Consider the following 16936-nt stretch of genomic DNA (forward strand, 5'->3'; position numbering starts at 1 on the left):
GTTAACTAAAGTTTCTCAAACAAGCAACGTCTGGCCTTGGCATGCCCCGTACCTCTCACTGAGTGGCCCCAGTGTGACACTAGCAGCAGCCAGCCTTGGTTTGTAGCATGGCCTTGCCTGGGCACCTCCACAAGTTAGCAGCCCTCTGCAGGTCACTTTGTAACTCATGCTGGGTGGCCCCAGGCAGAACATAGGCAATGGCTGGCATTGGTCCAAACCTCCTGGGAGGCCCCAGAGCCATCACAAAGGGTGCAAGACTTCAGACATATTGAAGGACCACACACCTACCTCCACAAGTGACACACTCCAGGGGTCAACTCAGCAGGTGCCACAGCCCTGCTGTATGTGATAAATCCTGCTCTGTGGGGTGGGCCCCTACACTGATCCTCCGTGGTGGTTGCAGACAGTCCTTACAGCTGATTTGCCTGGGGTAAATCTCTCCCATTGATGTACCAGCAGCAGTCAAGGCCCAACTATAATCGAAGGGTGCACACAGCCCACACTGGGGAAGGCAGTGTATCTGAAGTATCCAGCTTGGGTGAACAGGGCGGCTATGCCACTGCACCCTACAGGAGACCTCCTATATAAGGCTACTCTACCAAGACTGGGAGACATGGCTCTACCTAATACTTAGAAACAACAAACACACGGAGGTTGCCAATATGAGGAGACAAAGGAACATGTCCCAAATAAAAGAACAGAACAAATCTCCAGAAAAATAACTAAACAAAATGGAGACGAGCAATCTACCAGACTCAGAGTTTAAAACACTGGTTATAAGGATGGTCAGTGAATTTAGAACTTCAACAGCATAAAAAAACAAACAAACATGAAAAGCATGAAAAAGAACCACTCAGAAATGAAGGATACAGTAAATCAGGGGTAGTCAACTTTTTTATACCTACTGCCCACTTTTGTATCTCTGTTAGTAGTAAAATTTTCTAACTGCCCACCTACTCCACAGTAATGGTGATTTGTAAAATAGGGAAGTAACTTTACTTTATAAAATTTATAAAGCAGAGTTACAGCAAGTTAAAGCATATAATAATAATACTTACCAAGTACTTTATGTCAGATTTTTGCTAAGTTTGGCAGAATAAATCTTTATGAAACAACTTACTATAGTTAAATCTATCTTTTTATTTATACTTTGGTTGCTCTGCTACCGCCTATTATGAAAGCTGGAACGCCTACTAGTGGGCAGTAGGGACCAGGTTGACTACCACTGTAGTAAATGAAATGAATAATCACTTAATTTACAGGCAATCAACAGTAGAGTAGATAAAGTTGAGAATCAGTTGAGCATTTTGGACTATAAGAAAGTAAAAAACACCCAATGAGAACAGCGAAAATAAAGAAGCCAAAGAAATGAGGATAGTGTAAGGAGCCTCTGGGACAACAAGCATACCAACATTTACACCATGGGGGTGCCAGAAGGAGAAGAGAGACAACAAGAAAGTGAAAACCTACTTGAGAAAATAATGACAGAAAACTTCCCTAACCTGGTGAAGGAAGTAGACATACAAGTCCAGAAAGCACAGAGTTCCAAACAAGATGAATACAAAGAGGCCCACACCAATATACATTATAATTAAAATACAAAAGGTTAAAGACAAAGTTTTAAAAGCAGCAAGAGAAAAGCAGTTAGAAATTTACAAGGGAGCTCCCATAGATTGTCAGCTGATGTCTTAACAGAAACTTTGCAGGTCAGAAGGGATTAGCAAGAAATATTCAAAGTGATGAAAACCAAGGAACTACAACCAAGATTACTCTACCCAGCAAGGCTATCATTTAAAATTGAAGGACAGATAAAGAGCTTCCCAGACAAGAAAAAGCTAAAGGAGTTCATTACCACCAAACCAGTATTATATGAAATGTTAAAGTGTCTTCCTTAAGAAGTAGAAGAAAAACAAAGAAAGATAAAATATATAAACAATAAAATTGCAGTGAATACATATCTATCAACAATTGAATTAAAAAAAACAACAAAATAAATGGCCTGACCTGTGGTGGCACAGTGGATAAAGTGTTGACCTGAGACTCTGAGGCCGCTGGTTTGAAACCCTGGGCTTGCCTGCTGAAGGCACATGTGGGAGTTGATGTTTCCTGGTCCTCCCCTTCTCTCTCTCTCTCTCTTTCTTTCACTCACTCCTCTCTCTCTAAAAATGTATAAATAAAATCTAAAAAAAAACCCAACAAAAATAAATGAACAAACAGAACAGAAACAGACTCATAGATGCAGAGAACTCTTTTGATGGTTGCCAGATGGGAGGCGGTTTGGGAGATGTGTGAAAAAGGTGAAGGGATTACGAAATATGAATTGGTAGTTACAGAATAGTCATGGGGATGTGAAGTACAGCATAGGGAGTATAACCAATAATATTCTAATAACTATTGTGTCAGATGGGTATTAGATTTATCAGGATGGTCACTTTGTAAGTTATATAATTTCTAATTACTGGGGTATATGCCTGAAACTAATATAATATATGTTAGCTGTAACTGGAAAAAAAAAGAATAACTTTTCTTCTGAAAAGGAAAAATACTGCTGTCGGTGGAGATCGATGCAGGCAGAACTGTGGGGGAAATAGGTGGGCTGAGAAACGCCTTGGAAGGGAGGAGAGACCGCTCTGCAGGGACACTGTGGCAGGCACATGGGCTTTGGAATTTGAAGACCCAGAACCTGGTACTGCTTACTTGCTCAGTAGCCTTTGGCAAATCACTTTACCAGTCTGAGCCTAGCCTGTTTTCTAAAAGAGCAACAATTTGCTCTGTTCATTTTCTTATGACCTCTTTCCTCATTGTGCATCATAGGAGAAATCATGCCATGCAATAGAGGCATTTTTTTTGTGTGCTTTTGCCTCTTTTAAGCAAACCCCTGCATCCAACCAATACACCTTCCAGTCCAGATCACCTGGAATTGATTTGACATTTATCAAATCCTGGTTAAACATGAGAGTATGTAGCATTTTCTGTATTATTATGGCTATATATGGAGAGGCTGAACATAAACATAACCTTATTTGTAATAGATGGCCCTTTGATTGACAGTTGAATCTTCTCACTTGATAAGTTAATGTACATAATTAGTAGATGCATTTTCATCTTTGACAACTCTTAAAAAATTTAAAAAACACTTGTGATTCCTTCAAAAGGTATTAAATTAATGTCTTTTATCTTGCATTTTGTTGTATATTAAACATGTATTGAATACTAACAATGGGCCAAACCCTGTAGATATTAAAACATTATTTACTTCAATTTTATTTTGTGAAGAAACATAGGAACTGCTCCCATTTAATTTCAGGTCTGGATACTAGAGACAATAGAATTTTTTCTATACCCCTATTTCAATTTGAACTCTGTGGTAATAAAAATTGCCACAATTTATTTCTAACCCTCACCACAATCTTGGGAGTAGATTTAATTGCCTCTATTTTAACAGAATGAAAAATCAGTCTTTTAAAAATGGTAAAATAAATTTAAATGTCTATTATAGAGCTGCTGAATAAATTGTGATTAGTGGTATCCTATATAAAAAAGAATTTATTCATCCATTTAGGTAATAGTCTTTATTGGATGTTTATTTTATGCAAGGGCCTGGGCAAGATGCCCTAGTGAGGTCAAGTCCACTTCCGGCGGGAGCAGAGCAGCTCAGCAGTAATTAATTCCTCATACCATGCTGAAGGCTGTGTCATGAACATTTGTTTCTTTTTGTCTGCCCAACATTTGGATTCCCTCTCCATACTGGAGAGCTCTACTCCATGTGATCTTGTTGTGAGCTGGGCCATGGCCGACAAGAATATCAGAGGCAGACGTTGGTCTCCCGGAGCTCGGTGGAGCGGCGCCTGTGATTGAGTGTGGACACTTAGATGTTGCCATGCAGGATTCTGAGTCTGGAACCAGGGACCCAAAAAAGCCAGTCACTTTAGAACTCACCCTGTGGTGGTGACATTGGTGTCCAGGGTAGCGTTCCATGTGGATGGTGCTTGTGGTGGGTGGTGCCCATTAGGGTGGGTGGCCTGTTCCCAGTGAGTCACGTGGATGGTGTGAGCCCTGCCCATCCTGCATGCTGCTCTATGAAGCTACTCAGCACAGCAAAATGAGAGCACAGGCAAAGACTGGCCTGCCTTTCCTGCAAGTGTCAGCAAGGGCTTTGCTAGGATGTCTGGGCTGAGCCTGAAGAAATAGTAAGAGATTGCTAACTCCTGCCTGGGGCACCCGTGAGGACTCCCTTGGATGGAGGCGATCAGTTGCAGGTTGCACTGGATGTTAGTGAATGGGTGAATGAAAGGAAGGTGACTGGCCCTGAGCTAACATGATGAGTTCACGTTTGAAAAGGTGGTGTCAGAGAGACTAGTGAGAAATCCGGTATGTGGGACCAGGGCCTGGAGTGGAGACAAACTTGGAAGGACAGTAGTCATCCTAGCTGACTCCTGTTGAGTGTGCCTCACTATTACCGTTTTTCTGGGTGCTCCTGTCAATACTCTGTGCTGTGCTGTTTCCAGTGTCAGCTCATTTGTCTGTGAATGGGTTGCAGTTATTTTCCCTACTTTGCAGAGGGGCAGTTGAGGCTTGGAGAGATTGAGTGACTTGCCCGTGGTCACGTTGCTACAAAGTAGGGCAACCAGGCCTATATCTCAGTCAGACTGGCTCCAAAGCCACTGCTGCCTGCTCTGCTGCCTTCTGACACACAGGTGGGGCATAGTCACCCAGCAGATCGGTGTGGCTGACGTATGTGAAGAACTCCACGCTGCGTAGTCAGCGGTGTCCTGTTCACTCCATCCCTCTCTCTGGCTTTATTTTTTAATACCATCTATCCTTGTCATTGTTTTCTAGATTTATATGCTTATTGCCTGTTTCCTTCATTTAGAATGTGAGATTCAGGGGAGGCAGGGACTTAGCCCTGCCTTTTCACTGCTGTTTCTGTGTTCCTAAAACTGCGCCTGGCTCATAGAGGTACTCAAATATTGTCAAATCAATAATAATAATAATAATAATAATAATAATAATATCACATGCATAGTGTGTGCCGAGGGGAGGCATGTAGGTAGTAACTCATTTGATTCCCCAGGCCTATGGTTATCCCCATATTAGAAATGAGATAACAGGCACAGACAGGTCAAGGAACTTGCTCAAGGTTGCACAGCCCAGAAGAGGGTGCAAGGATTTGTGTGCAAGTACTTTGGTTCTAGAAGTCAGGTTTTTATGTGCTAAACTTTACTGCCTCTCATGAGTGAATGAATACTTAGTTAAAACAGATTTATATGAGCTATAAAAATGTACTTAGTAATTTATCTCAAAGTAATTACTTAATAAAAATAAATTTTATAAATAATGAGGTAATATTTTTTTCTTATTCCAAAAGGGACAATTTATGATTAAGGCAGGTATCTGAAAAAATATATATATATTTTACATATAGGCTCAGATTCCTGGAAGATACATTATTATAGCATCATATATAAACTACTGGTCCACAAATAATACTGGATTTTTAAAAGGTAGTAAATCTGTCTGATATATGTTTCAAATAGCATGTTATACATCTCGGTTATTATCCTCATAAGATAAACCTACCCCTTGTGAAAGAAATGATTTCAGTAAACATGTTAATTTTCATCATAATTTATTTATTGTTCTAAAAGCTCAGTTCAATGCCCAAGAACTATGTAATATCAATAGTTGGAATTTGGAAATATAGTTGAATCAGTCTTTATACGGGGTCAGCCTTTTAGAACTTTTGCCTAATACTGAACACATGTCTGGGCTTTTGCTTTCTAAGTTAGTACTTGATCTGAATAGTGAGACTAAATTAGACCGCACACTCATGTACTGCTAGGCTTATATTTTTAATTAAGGGACAGACAAGTGAGAAACATTGGGAAGCAGCCTGCAGGCAGGGGAGACCAGGGCACGGGGCTGAGTGAGTTGATTTTTTCCAGACAGAGGCAGGAAAACCAAAGTGGTTCAAACCAAATTTACCTAATAATGAAAAGTAATTTATGATGTTTTAAATGTTAATCTGTTTTCACCTCTGTTCATATGTTGGCTTTTTTATTCATATTTTTAATATTTCTAGCTATAGGTTTTTCATGATTTTTTCTCCATATCGTTCTCAGAGTGTTTTTAGAATACTCACCTCTGGAGTCAAACCTGCTCCCCTAATGAAGATAATTAATATGTGTAACAGCCCAATGATGAGTTAGAGTGCTGGTTTTTTTGATAATTATAAGCGGCTTTAAATGTGACTGATAAGAAAGATGAGGTCACCGGTTCAAAACCCTGGGCTTGCCTGGTCAAGGCACATACGGGAGTTGATGCTTCCGGCTCCTCCCCCCTTTCTCTCTCTCTCTCTCTCTCTCTCTCTCTCTCTCTCTCTCATTCTAACTCTCTGTCCTCTCTAAAATGAATAAATAAATTTTAAAAAATTAAAAAAAAAAAAGAAAGAAGACGTTCGAAGGAAGTCCTGACTGAAAGTCCAGTGGGCTTTCTGAGGTTACAGTGCTTGTTAGGGAACCGGCAGATGCTGAAGATGGAAACAAGGCTGATGGAAACCAAAGTCAGCTTTGGTTTAGTGAGACAAGTGCAGGTGACATAAAAAGTTTAAAGCCTTGTGATCAAGTTTTTCATTTTCTTTTTCTTTTCCTTTTCCCACAAATGATCATTTGTATTTTTATCCCCTTTATGCTTGTCTTGGCCATGGCATCATCTCCTTAGTGACAAGACTTTGCCTTACATTTTAGGTTTGAAGTCACGTGATTTGGTGCATAGGCACAGTTTAGGTCAACAGCAGACAGTGCATGTGTGTTTCTACTATAGCTTTTGTTCGAAACACCTCTTTTGCTATAATATTTTCTTACTTTTCCCTTGTTTTTTCACTTGAAAACTGTTTCTCAGTTATTCATCCAAATACATATTAAAAATACGTGCTTTGCATCTAAAGTGCCTAGGCTGGTGACATGGCACCTTAAGTAAGAAGGTCTAAATCCCATGTGGTATTAGATAAACAGACAGAAAGAACAAAAATGGTTCTACTAATTCCAAGTAGTAAGACCTGGGATAAGAACACTTGCTGTAAAATTTTATTGTGATCTTTTAAACTGGGTTATCCTAAAAGTGCTAATACACACGAGTATGTGTGTATCTGTTTGGGGCTTTGGTATTCACACACAGAACATATACATACACATATATGTACATATACATGCATACTTATAAAACAAGAATAAAAGCTTTGGAGGCTTTTTTGAGTATTAGTAGATGAAAAAGGATTAAGTGATGTTGGCTTAATGAAGAATTAAGGAAGGCCAGGTTTCTGAGTGTGATAGAACTCTTTATTTTTGAGACAAAAGTATTCACTTACCTGTGGAAACAGTTGTTGACACAGCCTACTAGTTTTTGAAGAGTTTCTATGTGGAGATTGCCAGTTTTGTGTTTACCAACGGAAGCAAATACAAAATATAGGCATATGATTGGTTTAGTGAACAAAAGAGTCATGGGGATAGGAATGACTACAATTCACCAGTTAGCCGTAGACTTTATTTCATCCTAGAATTTAGCTTCCCCTTGTGCTGACTGAACCTTTGCCCACTGCCCTTTTATTGTGACAGAAGTTGTTTGTGAGCCTGACTTTGCATCTCTGCCAGGAAAGTGCTATCACAGCCTTCTGTATATACTACCTGTCTAGCTGTAGTACCTAATGACATCACTTATATACAGGGTGGGGCAAAAGTAGGTTTAGAGTTGTTCATGTGGAAAAATACTACAATAATTAATAAATAATAATACAAGAATAAACTTTTGTATACTCATAACTGTAAACCTACTTTTGCCTACCTTGCATTTAAGACTGAATTTTAAAATGCAGGAATTATTAGAGACCTGGCATTTTACTCTTCACACTATTCTCATTTTCATATTCTACCCTCTAGGGAGGGCAGTATTTGTTTGGGAAATTTTTTTTGAGGTTTATTCTTTTTCCTTAAGACATTTTTAAAACTAAACTATGCTTTACCTGACTGGTGGTGGCTTTAGTGGTTCCAGTGTCAACCTTAGATGCTGAGACCCCCGGTTCAAGACCCTGAAGTCAATGGCTTGAGTTGAGTGCAGGCTTGCTGGCTTGAGTGTGGGATCATTGACAAGAGCCCAAGGTTAGTGGCTTGAGCGAGGGGTCACTGGCTTGACTTGAGCCCCCCACTCAAGGCAGTCAATGAACAACTGAGGTGCCGCAACTACAAGTTGATGCTTCTCATCTCTCTTCTGCCTCTCTCTCTCCCCTCTTCTCTCCTTCCTCTCTTCTCTCCCTCCCTCCCTCCCTTCTTATCTCTCTCTATCTCTAAAAATTAATAGAAAAGATAAAATCTGAACTATGTTTTAACTACATTAAAGTGTTTTAAAATCATGCATGTAATAACTTTTGTCATCTTGGCATAAATATTTTCATTTTTCTGGTTCCTTTCTAGTCTCTCTTCATATATGAATTTATTTTACACTATTGGAATCATGTTTTCCCATTTAACATAAAGATGTTCCCATTGTTATAAAGTCGTTATTATAATTCCAGTTGCTACATAATAGCTCATTTGCTAGTTTCTTATAAAACTTTTAGTAGTATTTAATGTTTCTTTTCTAGCTAGTTCATATTAACATGTTCCCATAATTATTTGAAAATTTTGTGCAAATGCTAACTTTATCAGTTTTCTTCACAGATAATATTTGTTTTTAAATAATCCTTCTTGAATATATTATATATGTGTATACACATGTATGCATATACATATATACATATTTATAGCAATTTTTTAAAAGACGGGAAATTACTAACTAATTTAGACTGAGCAGTAGGAAGACCCTGGACTATCCTGGGTAACTGTTAATTTAGCCTTTGGGTTTGCTTTTTCTTTCTAACATGCCATGTTGTTGGTCCGATTTAACCTTTCATTACTGTTTTTACATTTCTCATTTGTACATGGAAGTTAAAGTAAATACTATGTAACATAAAATAATGAGGCTTATTTGATATTTACCTCCAAAGATTTATATTAACACCACCCTCTTCTTCTTAAATAATAAAGGTATATGAACTTTCTAACTGGCGTGGAATACTGCTGCCCTACATGAAATATTTAGATGCTTATTTTATCTGTAACAGTTACCAGGAAATAGGATAAAACACAAGAATATACTAAAGTTTATTGAGGGAAGCGTTAAAGACTATTAGACATCTGACTTTTGGCTTGACACAACTTGAAATGTATTGAATAGTGCTTTTACTTCAAAGCTAACATTCATAGCCATAAAATTATTAGTCTTTCTCTGCTTATATGTGTGCATGTTTATTTTACCACAGTTGTGCCTCATTTCTGAATTTTATTTCCTCCTATGTTTATAAATTTTGAAATACCATCATTATGCTATTACCATTGTTGCTTGAATACTTAAGGATTATATTTCTAGTATTTATATCTCAAACTCTTTGTTACTGTGGTGTTTTAGGATTTATAGGGCACTTTTTTTTTTTTTGTACTTTTCTGAAGCTGGAAACGGGGAGAGACAGTCAGACAGACTCCCACATGTGCCCGACCGGGATCCACCCGGCACGCCCACCAGGGGCAATGCTCTGCCCAGCAGGGGGCGTTGCTCTGCCGTGACCAGAGCCACTCTAGTGCCTGGGGCAGAGGCCAAGGAGCCATCCCCAGCGCCCGGGCCATCTTTGCTCCAATGGAGCCTTGGCTGCAGGAGGGGAAGAGAGAGACAGAGAGGAAGGGGCGGGGGTGGAGAAGCAAATGGACACTTCTCCTATGTGCCCTGGCCGGGAATCGAACCCTGGTCCCCCGCACGCCAGGCCGACGCTCTACCGCTGAGCCAACCGGCCAGGGCAGGTTTTATAGGGCACTTTTAAAAATGTTATTTTCACATGACGTACCCTGTATATTATATCTTCTTGTTATCTAAAGTATTTTATTTCCCATATGCTGCCTGTGGTGTGTGGTGTGTATACAACAAAAAATGTTCATGCCTCTGACAAAGTCCTGACTACTTCCCTGGACTCTTCCCTTCCAGTCACCTTTGAAAACATGCACATTTTAGGTCCATTCTGGGCATCACTGAAGACCGCACCTGGAAGGGTTGAGCTCTGCTTTCTGTCTGGCAGGTGGAGAGCTCATGTTGGATTCAGCCCAAATCCTTTATTTCTGTTATCTCTGGAGGAGGAAGAAAATGAGAATAGTGTGAAGGGTAAAATGCCAGGTCTCTAATAATTCCTGTGTTTTAAAATTGAGTCTTAAAAAAGAAAAGTGGAATGATCCTTGCATTTTTAGTTATTGCTCTTCTCTGATCCTTTTTCATTAGGAACTGCCCAGAGCCCTTCTGCTGCACGAGCTGTCTGAGCAGGAAGGTGCATGGACCATACTTCCTCTGTTCCCGCAGTATGTTTAACTGGAAATGTGTAAATTCCTGACTTTTCTACTTGGATGTTTGTAAGCTCCCTAGTTTTCTTATCAAGAGGGTGTGTTTTTTCCTCAGAGCCAGTAAGTGAAGTAAATGGAAACTCTACTTGCTATGACTACTACATTAACCAGAATTCTTGATGATTGACTCCAAACCAGGAATGACTCTTATTTTTAAATATGTTTCTTTCTTAAAGGATAAAAATATTTATAGAATATATAAAAATATCTATAATTTTATGTCTTCTGCACTGGTGTTGTTATGAAAAGAATTAACTTTAAGAACTTGAGCTATTGTATAAACCATTAGTTTCTGACTTTCCTGTAAACTGAAACTATACATTGAATTATAAGGGAAAAACATGTAGATTTCTTCCATTTTATATGTTCTTCATCCATTTCCTGCCTATTCATTTTAAACCTTACTATAAACTCCCTTTATAGAAGTGATCACTATAGCCTGTTTCTTTTTGTCAGCTTTTCTGTAACATATAGCAGAAATTCATCATGGATTTTCTTCTGTGAAGAAGAGACAAGAATACAAGTTCCAGAACTCTTAGAAACACTCAGAAGATATGACCCCTCAAAGGTGAATACAACTTCAATACCAGAATTTATCTTTTGGGGAAAATACTTAAAAGAAGATTTTGACTAAGAGATTTTTAAACCTAATAAAACACTTAATTTAAAATGAAAAAGAATGGAGTAATAGTTGAGTATCTGGAAGCAATATTAAATAATTCTAAGTTTTGAGCTTTCAGAAGGATGGAACTAACAATGAGCTGTTTTTAAATGAAAAGAAAAAACTACTTGTATGTGCTAGGAATATCAGAAAGTTTAAAAGAACTGTAACCCAGAGTTAAGAAATGTTTAAATCAATTGTTTATGAACAATGACCATATCTTATTTTAGATAAGAAATACTTTTTGAGTACCACCGTGACCGTGGGGCAAACAGACAAGGGCCCTACCTCATGGTGGTACAGCGCCGCAGGGAGATGCCAGACCATTAAAGCAGCAATTACAGTTAAAAGTGAGGCATCTTTTAATAAGGGTGACATGGGGTACTATTAGAAGCACATAGCTGGGCATCAGATTTCATCTGGGAGGGTCACGAGTGGAAGTGACATTTAATCTGAGTCATGTAGGATGAGCAGGAGTTAACAGCAGAAAAAGAGGGTTCTCAGCAGGTATTCTCCGGAAGGTCAGAGGTGAGAAGGGGATGCATCTCACGTTGGAGATTCACCACAACTTTCATATTTTCAAAATTTATTTTGTGCAGAGAGGATGTGGTCATTGGGTCTTGCTAACCTTTCATCCCTCACATGAGCAGAGTGCTGAACACTTAGTCGGCAGTCAATAAACATCTGTGACCAACTGAATAACCCTGTGATGTCAGCTCTTCTGCTGGGCTCCGTTCAGTGCCTCTGAAAATCTCAAGGGCTGACCCAGAGACACATTGAGAGTAAATCAGGCTGCTTTGTCCTCTTGGAGAATCTTGATTATATCATAGAACTCTTTAAACTGGGAATAAACAGAGTGGGCCCTTTAGGGTACCACTGGCCGCCTGCTCCACCCATGCTCTGATGCCCACTCAGACGTGGGTCAGGTTTAACAAGGACATGGGGGAAGGAGAGCTGGCTTCAGGCTGCCTGTTTGGCTCATTGATATACATGCTGAAAGTTGGGCGACAGCGAGCATGAGATTTCTCAAACACTGGAATATTTGGTACTATCGTAGAACCACCCATTTTGATGTTTAGATGCTTGAAGTATCCATTGTCATTTCTCTTCATGCCTTTGCTCTCTGGGAAGGTACACACAGAACTGAATGAGAAAGTTGCTAGGTTAAAAAAATAATTCCTTCAAAGGAGAGAATTATGACTGTGTCTCAGATAATGCTAACCAGCATCTATGTACCTTTTGCCATGTTTTATGTGAAACATTTGTTAGGCTTTTATATCTTCTTTTGACTTGGGAAAAACTCCCAAATCTTTTTCAGGATGTAGGAGTTTTAATCTCCTCCAGTGTTCATTTCACCTGGAGATTATTTTGCCATTAGCCAAAGCTCTGATTCTCTTCAGGAGACGGTGACTCACTGTGCTTTCTAAGGAAAACTGGAATAAATTAAAAAGTTCAAAGCAAGTTCATGAAAAGCAAGAACAGAGGCAAAATGAGATGGTTCCCAATAGGGAAAAAAATCTAGGATGTTTTATTTCTTTTGAAATTAGGATTTAGGAATAAAAATTACATAATGTTTAAGTTAGCTTAAAACCATGGGGTTTTTTTTTCCCCAATAACTTAAAATTTTAGAAAAAAAAGTATAAAGCAAGTCTGGCTTGGATATCGACACAAGTAAGTTCACAAAAATAATATGATATAATGTGTCAGTATCAGTTATTTTGTTTGATTCGGACATTTTCCCCTTCAATATCTTTCTGTTATTATTACTAATGCAAATTTATACTGTATACAATGATTTAAATGGAAAAATTTAATCTTTATTAAAATAATTAATCTTTGTTAAATTGCCTTTCTAGGTGATTTCTATAAATTTCCATATTTTGATGAAGTCTTTCTCCCCCCCCCCACTGTGTGCTTTTAATATGTGTGTATTTTTTTTGTATTATTCAACTACAGTTTTTTGACAGTGATCATAATTTTTAATGGCTCTTTGCAGTTTTATCTTATAAATGTGCCACAGTTTACACAAGCAGTCCCCCGTCCTGCAGTATTTCTGTTGGCGTTTATGTATTTAGTTCTACTGTCTTATTTCTAACGTAGGAGACGCCTGAGAGCTGGAAAAGGGTGCCTGCAGAATGAGGACAGTGCTGAGTTCCTCTTCACAGTGTGTCTGCATTATAATGTCTTTGTTCTGAGTCCATTAAGAGAACCGCTAAGAAAGACACGGGGAGTACCTCTTTTCACAGATTCTATAGTCATCTGTCTGAGTAGTTTACAGTATAGTCCCTGGCAAAAATATGAAAACCAGTCTTACATACTAGGTGACAGCTGATCACTGCCAATAGGAGGTGAAACATAAAAACACATTCTGCATAAAATTCTGATAGGAACAGGAGATTATAATAGTGAAAGACTAGTGAGGAAGGGGTTAAAATACTCAGAAGTGTTTATTTTTTTTAAATAAGCCACACTGATGTGGTGTGTTACAGTGCTGACTTTCATACTTTCATATTGTTCAGTAGTTTGATAGAGTGCTGTATTGTTGATTTTTTTTTAAATGTTGAATTCTCTATCTTAAACTGAGGCCATTAATTAGCCTTAAAATTATTCTTCTTGCCCAGTGTTGACTTAATACATTTGTAAAGAAAGTATCGTGGAGAAAACCATCAGGTGGAACTGTGAACCTAACATAAAAGTTATGCTGATTGTGTTTACACAGTTCATCTATGACCTGTGGCTGAACTGGCTGAAACTGGGACTCTGGGAGGTATTTGGGGCACAACCACGGCAGAAGGGGGCTCTTCGGAAATAGTCCTGTATCCCTGTGCTTTTATTTTCTGATCTGGAATAGGGCATGAGGTGGTGATGGTTGGAAAGAGAGAAAATACATAAAACTTTTAGGACTTAGGGTACTTGATTTAACTTATATGCTTAGTTTTTTCTTTCATAGGGAGTGGTTGCTCTTTAAAGCTGTCCTGGGCTTTCTCTATTCATTTAACTAGTGAGCACCTAGTCCTCGTCCGTGTCTGGTGTTCCGGGGAGAGCAGTGAGCAGAACGACAACAACCCTACCCACAAACAGGGGATATTCTTGTTGCAGGGGAGGTAAACAGTAAGCAAAAATGCAAATAACATATCAGACGATGGTTAGTGCTATGAAGAAAATGAAGCAGAGTAAGAGGGATAAAGGGTAGGATGGGGGTAGGTGTTCAGGCAGTACCTTGCTGAGCTGGCCACATCTGAGCAGAGTGTGGGGAAACCAAGGGCGTGAGCCATGTGCTCCCTACGCATACATCAAACTGCTCAGTATGTCCTCTTATCCATCTAATAGGAACCTCAAATTCTGCATGTTCAAAACTCAACTCTTAATGACCCTTTAAACTCCTTCCACCTTCCCCATCTCAGAAATGGTATCACAGTCTGATTGTGGTATCACAGTTGCTCATATAAAAAACCTAGAACATATGACTGATTCCTCTTTTTCCCTCAACCCCATGCTGTCATGTCCAGTTGACTCTACCTCCAAAATACACCTCTCATTCATCTTCTCTCCATATTTAACACTACCACTCAGGTCCAAGCTATCATCTGTCATCTCTTGCTTTAAACATTATTAGAGCATCTAGCTTGTCTCCTGGTTTTTACTCTGGCCATCCCAATAATCTAGGCTCTCCATATTTCATATGATAATCATTTACCTGCTTGAAAACTTTCAATGGCTTCCAATTCCATCTGAGATAGTTTCACTCGATACATTTTTGGTTGGCCAAAGTTCGTTCCTTCCTTCCTTCCTTCCTTCCTTCCTTCCTTCCTTCCTTCCTTCCTTCCAGACAGGCTCCCACATATGCTCTGACTGGGATCAACCTGGCAACCCCTGTCTGAGGCCAATGCTCAAATCAACCAAGCTATTCTCAGCTCTTGAGACTGACACTTGGACCAATCGAGCTATCCTCAGCACCCAGGCCCGATGCTCGAACCATTCAAGGCACTGACTGCAAGAGAAGAGGGAGAGACAGGGGAGAGGGAAGGAAAGAGAAGCAGATGGCTGCTTCTCATGTGTGCCTGATTGGGAATCGAACCTGGGAGGTCTGCATGCTGGGCTGATGCTCTCTCCACTGAGCCAACCGGCCAGGGCCTCTACTGTCTTTCATATTGTATTTTTTCTTTTGATAAATCTGCTGTGTATCTTGGTTTTACTCCTTTGAAAGAAATGTGTATATCTCCCCCCTCTTCCTACTTTTAAGATTTTCTCTGGATGGTTTTTCAAGCAACATATACCTATATGTAACTTTCTTTATTTTTATCTTGATGGGAGTTTATAGAGCTTTTTAAATTTAGGCCTTGATGAGTTTTGTCACTTTTAGAAGGTTCTAAGCCTGAATTTCTACAAAAATTGATTCTCCTATTCTAGGTTTCCAATTTTATTTATTTTAGACCTTTTTACTGTGGCCCATACTGCTCTTAGGCTCTTTTCTGTGTTTTCCTCCTTTGGGGTTTTTTTCTTTAGGTGTCAATCTGTATATTCTTTACTGACTTCTCTTTCAGGTCACTCAGCCTCTCTCCTCGTGTGCCTGACATCCTCTTGAATTCTTAACTTCAATTACTGTGTTTTTCAGTTTTGGAATTTCCATTTTTACTCTTGTTTATATATTCTAGTTCTTTGGTAAAATGCTTCTTTTTATTTGTGTGTTTTCAGTTTTCATTTTTGTCTTTGTTTTTGGTGTTGGTCTTGTTTTTTGTGATGTCCGTTAACTGTTCACTCAGTGTCAGATATTTTATGTGAAAACTTGAAGAGGCTGTGGATAAGAAGGCTCCTCTCTTCTTACAGGAGGAGGTAATGTTCTTCCAGATTGGAGACCTTGTCAGGACAGGTCGAAGGCCTTCCTGCTAGACCCCTTCTCTCCAGGCAGCCTCAGTGCTGCAGCTTAGGGCTCCTGCGCCACTGCTGAAGTCTGCACTCAGCTCTTAGCCTCTTCACTGCTGCTTTCCACTTGCCTCTTGGTTTTCCTTTGGCTTTGGAATTGAAGGAAGAATACATGCAGAATTTTGGGTTCACTTAACTGGGATCTTCTAAATCTCGACCTTTTTGGCACTCTCAAGCTGTACCTCTGTCTGAGTCCAGTGAGGCTGCAGACGCCTCTGCTGCTGCTGTCTGTGATGTGCCCCTCTCTGTTCTGGGGACCAACACATTCCTGAGGGAAAAGACAGTGAATATGGGGTTTCCACAGAGGGGCGCCCCTTTTCTCTGGGATATCAGCCCTCAGAGCCTATTTGTCTTTGTTGTTTTCTGATACCCACAGTCATTTTCTTTTAAGTAATTTCTCTAGCTTTTACACTTGTCCTCAGTGGGGGAGTAAGTCTGAGCTAGGTGGTTCTGTCTTGGCCAGAAGGGGAAGTCTTCCATTGCATTTGGAATCAAGTCCGTGTTGCATTCTTCTGGCATGGAAAACCCGCTCACTCTTGTCTGTCTTCTGCCTCTCTTGTCCCTACCCGTCTCTCATGTCCAGTGGATTCTGGCCACACTGGGTTTTTTTATTTCATCAACTGTGTCCAGCTCTTTCCCCACCCAGGGACTTTGTATTAACTGCCTTGACTGTCACTCCCCAGCGTGTGCAGAGCTGGTGTGTTGGCACTGCTTACTCTCAGTTCAGCCATTACCTCCTTCCACAGGTGTCCTTGCCCCCATCACTCCGTTACATTTCCATCACAGCGTATGGTAGTCATCCTCTGAACTCATATTATTGACTTTCTTCTTTCCTGCCTCCCCATAGTGTGTAAGCTGTCTTCCTGTCCGGTGTGGCATC

At 39.7% G+C, this 16936-nt stretch overlaps 1 protein-coding gene across 6 annotated transcripts in view; it reads left to right on the plus strand.

Annotated features, from left to right (window-relative positions):
• The window catches only part of B3GLCT (beta 3-glucosyltransferase), a 123982-nt gene that overhangs the window by 55822 nt on the left and 51224 nt on the right, over positions 1-16936 (plus strand). For all 6 annotated transcript variants that reach the window (XM_066369301.1, XM_066369302.1, XM_066369304.1 and 3 more), the window contains 2 exons: positions 10354-10430; positions 10929-11040. In XM_066369301.1, the coding sequence (XP_066225398.1) occupies positions 10354-10430; positions 10929-11040 (189 nt within the window). The remainder of the gene's footprint in view (positions 1-10353; positions 10431-10928; positions 11041-16936) is intronic.

This window comes from Saccopteryx leptura, chromosome 2 (assembly GCF_036850995.1).
Source record: "Saccopteryx leptura isolate mSacLep1 chromosome 2, mSacLep1_pri_phased_curated, whole genome shotgun sequence".
NCBI classification, from domain to species: Eukaryota; Metazoa; Chordata; class Mammalia; order Chiroptera; family Emballonuridae; genus Saccopteryx; species Saccopteryx leptura.